This window comes from Mizuhopecten yessoensis, unplaced genomic scaffold, assembly GCF_002113885.1.
Source record: "Mizuhopecten yessoensis strain PY_sf001 unplaced genomic scaffold, ASM211388v2 scaffold7055, whole genome shotgun sequence".
Taxonomy (NCBI): Eukaryota; Metazoa; Mollusca; class Bivalvia; order Pectinida; family Pectinidae; genus Mizuhopecten; species Mizuhopecten yessoensis.
This window is the reverse complement of record NW_018406858.1, coordinates 25645-40455: the sequence shown is the minus strand read 5'-3', so window position 1 is coordinate 40455 and position 14811 is coordinate 25645. Positions and strand designations below refer to the sequence as shown.

At 39.3% G+C, this 14811-nt stretch overlaps 1 protein-coding gene across 1 annotated transcript; it reads left to right on the top strand.

The window, feature by feature from the left end:
- The first annotated feature begins 905 nt into the window (after positions 1 to 905).
- On the top strand, positions 906 to 14255 carry LOC110452993 (sodium-coupled monocarboxylate transporter 1-like). Its single transcript, XM_021501781.1, has 10 exons — positions 906 to 1420; positions 3579 to 3644; positions 5769 to 5820; positions 5963 to 6030; positions 6873 to 7027; positions 8223 to 8363; positions 10474 to 11163; positions 11395 to 11495; positions 11776 to 11894; positions 12311 to 14255. The coding sequence occupies exons 1-10, from the start codon at positions 1049 to 1051 to the stop codon at positions 12545 to 12547; spliced, it is 2001 nt and encodes a 666-aa protein (XP_021357456.1). The 5' UTR covers positions 906 to 1048; the 3' UTR covers positions 12548 to 14255.
- The last annotated feature ends 556 nt before the right edge of the window (positions 14256 to 14811 follow it).

Genomic DNA, 14811 nt, shown 5'->3' with positions numbered 1-14811 from the left:
TCTTTGTCACCTCGCACGCCAAAACAGATGTACGTGTTTAATATATGACCTTCCATTCACAACGATCGTTCCTTCGCCGGAGGAATGTACTGTCTGTTGTTGTTCCTTACAGGGGTCAGTTCGCTTGAACTTGGTGACCTACACAAATGTTAATGCATTTGTAAGTGTCACCATTAGCCCGCCTGAAGTGATCTATACTCCACAAAAAATGACGCATATCCCTTATTTACCTCATCAAAAATTGGACATCGCGTACTTTCTGCATTTTCCTTCCACGAAATAACGTATATAAAAGTATGCCTTAATTATGCGCGTTTATAATTAAATAGGTAGGAAAAACTCATAACCGACTTCGTAATTATTAAGTTGATAAACTTGTGTAGATTCCATACATTTGTATATGTTGTATACAAAACATTTCACTGGGCTCATTTTAATATTTCCCGATAAATATAATAAACCGGTTTCGTCAATATTCTCTCTTCGTCTTAATCAACACATTACTTTTACTTGACAAGATATAGATCATGTAGCGGAGCATACGCCAGAAATTGACATGCACTCGTTAGTAGACAGGTGACAGCCATTGGACGCGATGTGGAATAAATTGAGAGATTATTGATAACCGCCCAGCGGACCTTAAGGGCCAGGTACCAACACGTCATCCCACCAAGTCAATAGTAGACTATATATTTATAGTACTAATGAAGGGTCAGGCACAGTTCGGTCATCCTCTTGCCGAGAGTTTAATCATGCATGACTTTATAGTTAGCGTCAGAACTTAGACGTGAATATTCTCCCAGTAGCAAGTTTTACCTGTATTTGACCTACTTTGATGAATTCAGTTGCATAATATAATTGACGTGTAACTTTAGCCCGATCCAACCACTAGAGCATGAACAGGTTAAAGCTAAATTACGTTATTATCTTGAGCTGCGCGTATCATCAGTATACATTAGAGTGTGAAGGTTTTTTTCTCCATATTTACCTTGACCTGTGTTGATCATCAGTATAAATAATAGGTGCGTGCGGCTTTTCTAACATTGACATGGAGCGTACTTACCAGTACAACTTTGAGACGAACAAGAACGTTGCCTTTAATGAAATTGACTTTATAGTGTTCGGGGCGACGCTTTTGGCGTCAGCCTCAATCGGCCTGTACTACGCCATCCGGGACCGGAAGAGTGATGACGCGGAAGACTTCTTGTTGGGTGGTAGGAAGATGCACTACCTCCCCGTGTCATTGTCTCTCTTGTCAAGTTTCATCTCCGCCATCACGCTGCTGGGGACTCCCGCGGAGGTCTACCGGTACAACACAATGTACTGGTGGATCACTGTGGGCTTCCTAATAACTGCCATGGGGGCTGCTCATATCTTCATCCCGGTCTTCTACAACCTCAAAGTCGTCAGCACCTTCAAGGTCAGTAATATTATACACTTCAATGTCACCAGCAAGATAAAGGTTAATTACATTAAACACCTGAAATGCATCAGCATTTTTAATGAAACATTGCAATCTTCAAAGTCATAAGCATCTTTAAAGTCGTTAACAGTTTAAACTTCAAAGACATCAGTATCTTTATGGTCAGTAACATTATACTCCTTAAAGTCACCAGTATCTTTAGGTCAGTAAAAGTCATCACTTCAAAATCGTCAGCATCTTCAAATTCAGTAATATTATACAACCTTCCAAATTACCTTCAAGGTTAGTAACATGATATACTTCAAAGTCATCAGCACCTTCAATGTAAGAAACGCCATACAACCTCCAAATTTCTTACACATTTGAGGTCTGTAACACTATACAACTTAAGTCTCCATCACTTCAAGGTCAGTTACATTATAAAGGCCAGAAACAGGTACAACATCAAATTACCAACACCTCCAATGCAGAGAAGTTCAATTTAAGAAACGTTACATGTATACAACAATTAAGTCACTAATAGTTTCAAGTCACAAACAAAGACAAGGACAGAAAAGCTATACGACCTTAAAGTTATAAACACCTTCAAGGTCATTAACATTATACAACTTCAAAATTATCAGCACCTTCAAGGTCAGTAACATTATACAACTTCAAAATTATCAACACATTCAAGGTCATTAACATTATACAACTTCAAAATTATCAACACCTTCAAGGTCAGTAACATTACACAACCTTCCAAATTATCAATACCTTCAAGGTCATTAACGTTATACAACTTCAAAATTATCACTCCTTCAAGGTCAGTAACATGATACAACTTCAAAATGATCAACACCTTCAAGGTCATTAACATTATACAACTTCAAAATTATCAACACCTTCAAGGTCATTAAAATTATACAACTTCAAAATTATCAGCACCTTCAAGGTCATTAACATTATACAACTTCAAAATTATCAACACCTTCAAGGTCAGTAACAATATACAATCTTCAAAATTATCAACACCTTCAAGGTCAGTAACATGATACAACTTCAAAATTATCAACACCTTTAAGGTCATTAACATTATACAACTTCAAAATTATCAACATTTTCAAGGTGTACAGAAAGTCAATGTTGTTTTGACCTCATGAATGTTGATAAAAACAAATATTCCTAAAAAATACCCATAATATAAACAAGGTTGCTACTCTTACTCCGTCCCTCTAGTAAAGTGTCCCCGTTCCAGAAAACATGCGATTTTGTCATAACTGTTCATAATGCCTCGTCGGGAGTAGCAGCCTATATCAACAGAAAACTATTATTTCTCTAATTTGATGTATGATTGACCGAATATCATGGAGTATAATTTTCGGTAGACTTCATGAAACATCGAAAAATTGTCGAATTTCAGATGGTCGGACACTGTGATGTCCGCTGGATGACACGCTATAGCCCTAGTATGGAGCGCCTAACACACGATATGTACGCTATTCAATCCTAGGGCCGTGTTTCCGCGACAGGAAATACACTTACTTGTATGGTAGTTTATACCCCTACATTATTTTGCCGGACACCCGAGTCCAGTTTCCAAGTTTGGGAGGCTGAGGATCGGAAAATCTGACCGGAGACAGCCGTGTCCTTTAACCTTTTGACCTCGACGCTGATAAGTTCGTCATATTCAGAAGCCAGCCAGCGTTTAGGTCTACCTAAAGTAATTTCAAAACAATTTTGATACGTGATACATTTTGTTTGTCCATTACCGCTAGATAAATCGATACCCATATGAATCTAGCTGAATTATGGCAACATACATTATACTTAAATCAGGAAATATTCCTAGACAAATTGCACAAATGAGCTGTCGTACTTTAAACATCTTCGTCTGCGCATAAAAAGTATATGATTGTGTAGATTGTCATTTGACATGCCATTACTCAGTGTATTCCAATCATTACACACACATGTTAAGAATGCCATGTGTCATTTAATAAGATACATTGTGATGGATGGATTGTTATGTATAATTCATTATTCATTACAGCATTATATTAGAGAGGTGGTTATTACTAGTAAATCAACATTTAAATTAAGTCTCTCCTGTTTGTATACTGTTAAGAACATAATTTGTCTATGCTGTACTAATTTGTTTATTACTTTATTTCAGTATGCAGAGTTGAGGTTTGGTAAAGTAACGAGATTCTCCGCCAGTATCATATACCTCGTCTGGATGGTGAGTACTGTGTGACGTCAGTGTTATACCTCTGCATGATGAGGACTGTGTGAAGTCAGTGTTATATACCTCTCTGGATGGTAAGTACTGTTTGACGTCATTGTTATATACATTGTACCTATCTGGATGATGAGTACTGTGTGACGTCAGTGTTATATACCTCTAAATGATGAGTAATGTTCGACGTTAGTGTTATATACCTCTATGGATGGTGAGTACTGTGTGACGTCAGTGTTATATACCTCTCAGGATGGTGAGTACTGTGTGACGTCAGTATTATACCTCTAGATGATGAGTAATGTTCGACGTTAGTTAAGAAATAATCAACAGTTATATATTTCACCTTAATGCTTGCACATAAGTTGAATATTTTTATTCTACCATGTCAAATGTAACTAATTGTAAAGTTTTGCTGTATTATAAGGCGACATGACCTAGATAGTTCGATATGCAAATTAGACGCTGTTCTTTTGCGCGTGCAAGATTTATCACGTGATCGTGTTGCCTCGTTTTAACTTGATCAATGTCGCGCCAACATTTCTCAGTGCGTAGGGTTGGGATTCCCGGATTGCGTTTACTTTTAAAACCATCATCATCGTACCGATATCAAGCAGATTTTCTTGGAAGTGCCAGTGATATAACATCATACGATAGGCCTGACATGAGTTGGCATATTTAGTTGGTTGCCATGACGTGATGGAAAGTCGCTGACCGGCTGATCATGACGCGACCTTCACCTTCACCGACTTCACTGGACAGCTGTGTTTTGCAACCACTGTTCAGACCGATGCTACTTTTTGCAACATTATTCTTCACACACGGTATGTACGCTGTAGGCGAATGCTCGACATCACTTTGATCTTTTGAAAGCAGACGACGTTTTGCAGACCAGAAACAACTGAACACATGTGACGTCAGATACGATGTTTATTTCAATCAATCAAACATTGGCACGCTATCGACATCGTTCGTCAAAACATGAAATCAACGCTTGACAGTACATACACACACTGCACACATCGTGAAATGTACGACACTACCCAGTTAAGTAAAAACGGAAGTAATTAATAATTTACCATTTTGTCTTCAGACCTGTACATTTTAAATGTCAATAATTAATAAACCATTTTCACTCCACGGACCCACATACTTTAGGTCTATAGATCCGTGTAATCTTTTGAATTGCAAGCCTGTCAAATATTTTGATCCCGTCTGACAGTTATGCTATTTTTGTTAATTCATGATAAAATACGGGGAGGTTGTTGGAACAGCATGCGTGCGCACTATTTCACGTGCATTGGTTATTGGCACGCGCATGGTATATCGCTCAATAATGCACTCTTTTTAACCAATGAAAACCGTCGTTACATCACAGACGTGGTAGAATGTTATATACCTCTCTGGATGGGGAGTACTGTGTGACGTCAGAGTTACATGTATATACCTCTATGTATGGTGAGTACTGTGTAACTTCAGTGTTATATACCTCTATCGATGGTGAGTACTGTGTGACGTCAGTGTTATATACCTTTCTGTATGGTGAAAACTGTGTGACGTCAGTGTTATATACTCTGTACCTTGTGTAGATGGTGAGTACTGTGTGACATCAGTGTTATATACCTTGTGTAGATAGCGAGTACTGGGGCTATGATTATGGTTCGTCCGAATGTTTAATATCAATTGCTAATAAGTTTTACAATTTTAGGTGTCTATCTTTGATGTATAAGTTTTTTGTTGGGGTTTTTTCTGTGCGATTATTCGACCAATGGTACTGGCTCGGATGGTTTTCTGCCATCGATGTCTGTGAACGTTTGATCAGGTGGTGGAGTATGATGACGCAAAACAAATCATGTATACGACATTTGCCACGAGTAAATAAAGTCAGCGAAAACATTATTCATCTTTCCACGAGACCATGCTATTTATTTATTTACGTTAAGACACCAAATTGGAAGTAGATTTTATTTTGTATCCGGAGCATACCTTCCTTCGCTTTAAACAATCTGTTGGGTGATGATCATTGTAGACAATTAATCTTGCCCCTAAATTGTCAAATAATACTTCCTAATTTTCGGATCCCTGACTAGTTATTAAATCCTTACCAAGTGCTTTTCTCGTTTTCAGATGTTGTATATGTCAATAGTGCTGTATGGACCTTCTCTAGCCCTAAATGCAGGTGGGTGACGTCATACATTACGTATTGGTCGTTATGATCAACTGTTTTGTTACACCTCTGTTTTACTTTGATATAACTGCGCATTACCGTAAACAGTGAACGTCACACTTTGATGACCATGCTTTGTGACATTTTGTTGCAGTGACCGGTTTGTCTTTGTGGGGTTCAGTGTTTGCTGTAGGACTAGTCACTATCTTCTATACCACACTGGTAAGCTATGGTGTCATAACCGTCCTCACATCTCACTGATAAAATGTCACGACCTCCCTCGCATAGCATTGATACCACGACACAACCTACTTCACGCCCCAATGATAAAATGTCACGTCCTCTCTCACATATCATTGCTAGCACGATACAACCTTCTTCACGCCCCAATGATAAATATCACGACCTCCCTCACATAGCATTGATACCATAACACAACCCTCTTCACACCTCACTGATAAAATGTCACGACCTCCCTCACATAGCATTGATACCATGCCACAACCTTCTTCATACCTCACTGATAAAATGTCACGACCTCCCTCACATAGCATTGATACCATGTAACAACCTTATTAACACCTCACTGATAAAATGTCACGTTCTCTCTCACATAGCATTGATACCATGTCACAACCTTCTTCACACCTCAATGATAAAATGTCACGACCTCCGTCAAATAGCATTGATACCATGACCCAACCTTCTTCACACCACACTGATAAAATGTCACGTCCTCCCTCACATAGCATTGATACCAGGACACAACCCTCTTCACACCTCACCGATAAAATGTTACACCCTCTCTCACATAGCATTGATATCATGGCACAACCTTCTTCACGCCTCACTGATACTACTTTGATTTCATTGGAAAGAGTTCAGACAATCCTAGCACAGCATAAACGTTTATTGCGAACTGCACGTATTGCACGGTGCAAATAATGATTTGAAATAGTTAGATTATAATACATTTCGTTCTATACAGGATACTTTCATTGAGATATGAAATAATATACAACAAGGTGTTATGTTAAGTGTAATACGCTTTTACAATATTATAGGGTGGTATGAAGGCGGTGGTGTGGTCCGACTCTCTACAGATGCTTATCATGTTTGCCGGAATGATGACACTGTTGGTAGCAGGTTCCCTGAAGATTGGAGGTCTTGACAAGGCCTGGCAGGTGGCCGAACGTAACGGTCGTACCTTGTTGTTAGAGTGGGTTACAGTTTATCTCACAAACATGTACAAAGAACTCTCATCATCTCCTTATATGCAATAGAATTTGGAAAAACATTTTCGTACATGTTCACAGAGAAAACCATACATCGTGTATGGTTTATTTAGATACACCTTTAAATATACACTTGTATTCCTCTAGTAAACTAATGCAGCATTTCGTCTGTTATCTAAACGATGATTATCGTGTTATCTGGTTCAGTCGCAATGTTGACCAATCCGACTAAAACTGAATATTGTATTGCTAGCCTAGCGAGTCTTAGAATAGCTCTCATGTACTGTATTGTGCTAATCCAACCATAAAATGTTCATTGAAAAATGTTGAGAGTGAAACATCCCCATGGACTAATGCTGATGTAATCATTTTTATCTGCAAATAACTTGAGACTATTTGGAATATCACTTTTCATTACACTGATGTGAAAACGATGTTCGTAACTCGAAATTAAGAAAAACTAAGATATGTCTCAAATTTGTTTATCCAGATTTTAAAGCAATTTCTTTCTGAATATATAATATTCATTACATCACAATAAAAAAATGATAACGTTTAGGTTTTATACCCTGAACAAACTGGTGTTGCCTACTTGTTGTTTAGATTTGATCGAGATTTACCTACTTGTTGTTTAGATTTGATTGCGCTTTACCTACTTTTTGTTTAGATTTGATCGAGCTTTACCTACTTTTTGTTTAGATTTGATCGAGCTTAACCTACTTTTTGTTTAGATTTGATCGCGCTGTACCTACTTTTTGTTTAGATTTGATCGAGCTTTATCTACTTGTTGTTTAGATTTGATCGAGATTTACCTACTTTTTGTTTAGATTTGATCGAGCTTTACCTACTTGTTGTTTAGATTTGATCGAGCTTAACTTACTTTTTGTTTAGATTTGATCGAGCTGTACCTACTTTTTGTTTAGATTTGATCGAGCTTTATCTACTTGTTGTTTAGATTTGATCGAGATTTACCTACTTTTTGTTTAGATTTGATCGAGCTTTACCTACTTGTTGTTTAGATTTGATCGAGCTTAACTTACTTTTTGTTTAGATTTGATCGAGCTGTACCTACTTTTTGTTTAGATTTGATCGAGCTTTATCTACTTGTTGTTTAGATTTGATCGAGATTTACCTACTTTTTGTTTAAATTTGATCGAGCTTTACCTACTTTTCGAGCAGGTTTGACCCCGACCCATCTACTCGACACACGGTCTGGAATGTTGTGATTGGTGGCGGCATTTTCTGGGGCGCTATATATGGGATAAACCAAGCCCAAGTCCAGCGGGCAATATCTGTATCATCTATGAGCAACATGCGCAAGTAAGTAAGGATATATTATGTACGGGTAGAGTATTAGTAGGTAGTGTACAGGGTAAAGATACCGGATTACATCATTGAAGTAGGTACAGGGTAAGGGTACCGGATTACATAATTGAAGTAGGTCGAAGGTAAGGGTACCGGATTACATCTTTGTAGTAGGTACAGGGTAAGGGTACCTTATTACATCATTGTACATGTAGTAGGTACAAGGTAAGGGTACCGGAAATCATTGATACCATGACCCGACCTTCTTCACACCACACTGATAAAATGTCACGTTCTCTCTCACATAGCATTGATACCAGAACACAACCCTCTTCACACCTCACTGATAAAATGGCACGACCTCCCTCACATAGCATGGATACCATGCCACAACCTTCTTCATACCTCACTGATAAAATGGCACGACCTCCCTCACATAGCATTGATACCATGCCACAACCTTCTTCATACCTCACTGATAAAATGTCACGACCTCCCTCAAATAGCATTGATACCATGCCACAATCTTCTTCACACCTCACTGATAAAATGTCACGTTCTCTCTCACATAGCATTGATACCATGACACAACCTTATTAACACCTCACTGATAAAATGTCACGTTCTCTCTCACATAGCATTGATACCATGTCACAACCTTATTAACACCTCACTGATAAAATGGCACGACCTCCCTCACATAGCATGGATACCATGCCACAACCTTCTTCATACCTCACTGATAAAATGGCACGACCTCCCTCACATAGCATGGATACCATGCCACAACCTTCTTCATACCTCACTGATAAAATGGCACGACCTCCCTCACATAGCATTGAGGTGTGAAGTAGGTTGTGTCATGGTATCAATGCTATTTGAGGGAGGTCGTGACATTTTATCATTGAGGTGTGAAGAAGGTTGTGTCATGGTATCAATGCTATGTGAGGGAGGTCGTGCCATTTTATCAGTGAGGTATGAAGAAGGTTGTGGCATGGTATCAATGCTATTTGAGGGAGGTCGTGACATTTTATCAGTGTGGTGTGAAGAAGGTCGGGTCATGGTATCAATGATTTCCGGTACCCTTACCTTGTACATACTACAAAGATGTAATTCGGTACCCTTACCTTGTCCCTACTACACAGATGTAATCAGGTACCCTTACCTTGTACATACTACCAAGATGTAATCCGGTACAGGGTAAGGGTAACGGATTACATAATTGAAGTAGGTTCTTCACACCTCAATGCTATGTGAGGGAGGTCGTGACAATTATGTAATCCGGTACCCTTACCATGTACCTACTACAGTGATGTAATCCGGTACCCTTAACTTGTACCTACTACAAATATGTAATAAGGTACCCTCACCCTGTACCTACTACACAGACGTAATCCGGTACCCTTAACTTGTACCTACTACAAATATGTAATCCGGTTCCCTTACCCTGTACCTTCTGCAAAGATATAATCCGGTACACTTACCTTGTACCTACTACCAAGATGTAATCCGGTACAGGGTAAGGGTACCGTATTACATCATTGTAGTAGGTACAGGGTGAGGGTACCTTATTACATATATGTAGTAGGTACAAGGTGAGGGTACCGGATTACATCTTTGTAGTAGGTACAAGGTAAGGGTACCGGATTACATCATTGTAGTAGGTACAAGGTAAGGGTACCATATTGGTAGGCACAAGGAAAGGGTACCGTATAAGTTGGTAGATTTAATAATTTGAAACTGTTGGGTCAAAAGACCCAAGGTAATACAGAAATTGATCTTGTATTTACAAGGTAAGGGTAGCGTGGCTTACAAATGATCCATGGCGTAAATTCAGCCTTGCCATCAACTTTAATTGGTGAAGGATTTAAATCCTTTTCTATTAGTATTCAAAGTCGTATGCAAAAAGATGGATTTAATTTATCATTTTATTCGAAAAAAGTGTGTTTAGTTAGGTTCAAATACTGACTACAGACTGACGAGCTGTTTTTTTTATAGATTTGATATCCACTGGAAATCAAACAGTAGAAAAAAATCGTGTTTTGCTACGTGGCAGTGGTACTTGTATCAGTAGGTCTAACGTCCAACTTAGATACACTGTTTGAAATATTTTACCTGATTACAGGGCCATCTGGCTGAACTTCCCCGGCATGGCGATTATATTGACCCTGGTGTGTCTGGTAGGGGTGGTTATGTTCGCTTACTACGAGCGCTGTGATCCCGTGACTCTAGGTATCATCAAAAGCTCTGATCAGCTAATCCCTCTGTTCACTATGGACTTGCTAGGGTCCTACCATGGCCTGCCAGGCCTTGTTTTATCCTGTGTGTTCAGTGGCAGCCTCAGCACCATCTCCTCGGGACTCAACGCCGTGGCCGCAGTACTCCTAGAGGACTTTGTTCGACCATTCTACCCCCGCCACATATCTGGACGTGCGTCTACCATTTTCTCCAAGGTGACGATCGTGGTAGCTGGCCTCTGCTGTATTGGCCTCGCTTTCGTCGTGTCTAAATTGGGAGCAATTCTTCAGGTTGCTTACATTCTGTTCGGAATCCTTGGAGGGCCATTACTTGGTCTGTTTACTCTCGGAATGTTGTTTCCCTGGGCCAACAAATGGGGCGGGCTAGTTGGCCATCTGACCGCTCTAATCCTGCTGATGTTCGTAGGACTGGGTACTAAGTTTAATAACGTAGTTATCACCCCGCCATCCCCCGTTACAACTTCCGGCTGCTACCTCAACGCCACCTCCGCACTCACAACCGTGGCAGCTACAGTGGCCAGTACCATGACAACGACGGCGGTAAATCAAACACCCAAGTTAGTATTCAAATATATATAACCATACAGGGTGGGGAGGTAGCAGACAAATCAATTTGGCCGTCGGCAACATCTTGAAAAGAACAAATTCTAAAAATTAACGTTATATAAAACAAATTCTAAAAATTAACGTTATATGTATATATTCAACAACAGATCGGTCTGCATGGTTATTTAGTTGTTTCTTTGTCTTGAATTGAAAACGATAGCATCATGCTTTGTGTGTTTCAGAGAAGACCCGTTCATCCTGTACAGGATGTCGTATATGTGGTATACCTCGCTGGCTGTGCTGACCACCGTTGTAGTCGGTCTACTGGTCAGCTTTGCCACAGGTCAGTGACACTTGATCACGATCATTGATTAGTGTGCAGTTGTATCGGGACGAACGCTATTGCACGAACGTCCTAGCACGAACCTACACTCTAGTTTTGTCAGAATTTTCCTTTCCATAATCGGTTAACATTTACATGTTCTTAAAATGGTCATGGTTACATGTCAGTACGAATACATTATACTAGATTCTTATGCTTTATGCAGTTAAATCGGAAGTCGCCTTCACATAGTAATAGGTCCATTGCTCTGGCATGTATTATACTTCTGTGCTTTCGATAGGTGCCACAAAGCCAGAGGAGCTGGACCCTCGACTCATCTGTGCTTTCTTTGACGAATTCTGTCCTTGGCTTCCAGAGAAAACCAGGAAGCGATTGCGATTCGGTGTACGACATGGAGAGGTAGGCCCGCGTAATGACGTTATGTCTTGTAGCCTCATGGTCCCTTTTCTCAGTTGATTGTTACTGAAGCTACAAAGAAATGAGTTTACGATTATGTTACTGACGTCACTGAACGATTTACGTTGTTGTGCATTCGAGACAAAATGTGGCCTTGCTTGTTTAGAAATTTAGTGAATTACATAATTCATCGGTTATTTCCCAGAGAAGCCATGACTTTCGGATCAGCTAAAAGTACGCTTTAAATTACATGTAATGGTAAACCGTGCAGGTAATATTTTTATGACACTTAAACTATCACCACCTTTCATCTCTCGCTCTCTGTTGTAATGTTTTTAATGTCAACGAAAGAAACTGAATTATTTATTATTCAAACATGAATCGTTTTTTCTACAAAAAAATATTATAATGAGTTACAGGAAGACGTGAAGCCGACTGACATAACCAAGTCTGGGAAAGTTGGCATGGTGAACGCCGCCTACTTCACTGATGTCGATGACGTCAGCAAACAACGTGCAGCATCAAGTACTACGCTAAGTGACACTGTTACCAAACCCAGTGGTACCCAAAGCGCTGAGCCTAACGTAATGTCAAACACAAACGGTGTCCACAAAACTCTATACCCCTCTACGGAAATACATTCTACAAATCTGTGAGTCCGTCTGACGTCACGAACATGTATGGCTGCCGCTCCTTCAACATATCACCAGGGCTTTGCGCATACTATACATCTCCTTCAATGTCACGACTGAGTCTTTTGTGGTGCCATACTTGTACAGAGTTGCCTGTGTCTATCTTTTGTTTGTTATTGTCGTTTTTCCATTATCATATATTTTACATATTTGTACAACCTATATTTATCTACATGCGTGTATATAATGTTCATTAGGAGGGCATTGTACAGCCTATATCTATTTAGATGCATGTATTTAATGTCCATAAGGACGGCCTTGTACAGCCTATATCTATCTACATGCGTGTATATAATGTTCATAAGGAGGGCATTGTACAGCCTATACCTATCTACATGCGTGTATATAATGTTCATTAGGAGGGCATTGTACAGCCTATATCTATCTACATGCGTGTATATAATGTTCATAAGGAGGGCATTGTACAGTCTATATCGATCTACATGCATGTATATAATGTTCATAAGGAGGGCATATCTATCTACATGCATGTATATAATGTTCACAAGGAGGGCCTTGTACAGCCTATATCTGTCTTCATGCATGTATATAATGTTCATATAGAGGGCCTTGTACAACCTATGTCTATCTACATGCATGTACATGTATATATCCTATGTCATTCCCCATGCTAGATTTTTCTATCTCGCCCGATCTGTCTGGTACCTTTACGTGACATTTCGCGGCATTTTGACACTGCGATGTATTCGTCCGCGCGTTAAGGGCTTGAAATTGACAATCTGCATTATTCTGTTTTGTCGTAAATTGTACTATTTTATGTTGTTAGATATCTGATGTTGTAGATAAAATATAATCTACACTGTGAAATACGTTACCTCCAGAGTGTAGAATTGTAATGGTGGTAAACCTTCATCCAGGGTGTAGTGGAACCTATCAGTGTTTGTGTTTCTTACGCGCATCAGTTTTCATTGTCTGGGTGGAAGTGAAGCTGCCAGGTTTCTGACAATTGAATTGAAATTATTTCCTATTGCATCGTATTTGAACATATCTCATTTCTTGAGTTAAGTAAACTCTAACTGCGTATAATTTAGCGTATACGCATGTTTGTCGGATTAATACGTGCGCTCTACATGAAGAATGTGTGAGATGATAATACACGGCCGGTGCTGTAGCACCCCTACTCGGCTTACGTCTTGAATGAGATTTGTTACATAATATATCTCAAAGATTAAGATAAACAGGTAAAGATCTTCAATGGGTATTTGATATTTTGTTCATATTTGTACAACGCAAAAAGTGCATTCGCAGCCATTTGAGTGTTGAATAGGACGAATGAGCACACTACATTTGTCGTCAGATTTCCCTCTCTTGAATTTGGTCTGAGACAGGCACTAATTATGTACCAGTTGTGTAGTTATCGGCGTCATTAAATGACCCTGACTGTTAGCCCCAGTAAAACCAAATTATATGACACTGTCGTTCAGGCTGTTTAACATGTGCGTCATATACATATTAACTTCTGATTCTATATAGCTTAACTCCTATATAGCTTAACTCTCTGCATAGCCTATTACATTATGTAACCCGAGGCAATGCTTTGATGTAACCGGTACATGACGACGGAATGAGAACGTGGGAAATGTTGATTAAACAAGAGATCCCAGAGGGATCTTGGCGCCCACCTTTGTACCATCTTCATTAGTTCTTTGTCACTTCGATCTTTTCTCTTCTTTCCTCTAATCTGTTTGATCGAGTCATGTTAACAGTAAATGCACCTTGAGGTAACTTTTGATCTAAACTTAATACTGATGTGTATGAAAGCCAACCTTCAAAGTGACTTTGTCATTTCACATATTTACTAGTACAGTACTTAATGTTAAAGAAATAGAATCGATCATTGCAATATGAGAAAGATCTGTTAAGTTCTTCTTTTAATCCATTTAGTTTTTATGATCAGTCTCAAAATATAACATTCACAACCAGGGATCAAGGGGAACCTACATTTAAAATTTGAAAATGATCCCTCCCGTACTTCCCGAGAAAAAGCGATAACAAACTTTCACTATCAAAATCCAAGATGGCTGCCTGTCGGCCATGTTGTTTATCCGATCAGTCTCTAAAATTGCCCTGCACAGCTAGGACCAAGGGGAACCTACATATAAAATTTAAGAAAGATCCCTCTAGTTCTTCCGGAGAAATAGCGGAAACAAACCCACACTATCAAAATCCAAGATGGCTGCCTGTCGGCCATGTTGTTTATCCGATCA

Excerpts from the sequence above, each read along its gene's own strand:
- LOC110452993 (XM_021501781.1), top strand. The coding sequence starts at position 1,049 with ATGGAGCGTACTTACCAGTACAACTTTGAGACGAACAAGAACGTTGCC. Across the intron at positions 1,421-3,578 it reads AAGTCGTCAGCACCTTCAAG|TATGCAGAGTTGAGGTTTGG; the intron begins GTCAGTAATATT and ends ACTTTATTTCAG. Across the intron at positions 8,364-10,473 it reads TCTATGAGCAACATGCGCAA|GGCCATCTGGCTGAACTTCC; the intron begins GTAAGTAAGGAT and ends ACCTGATTACAG.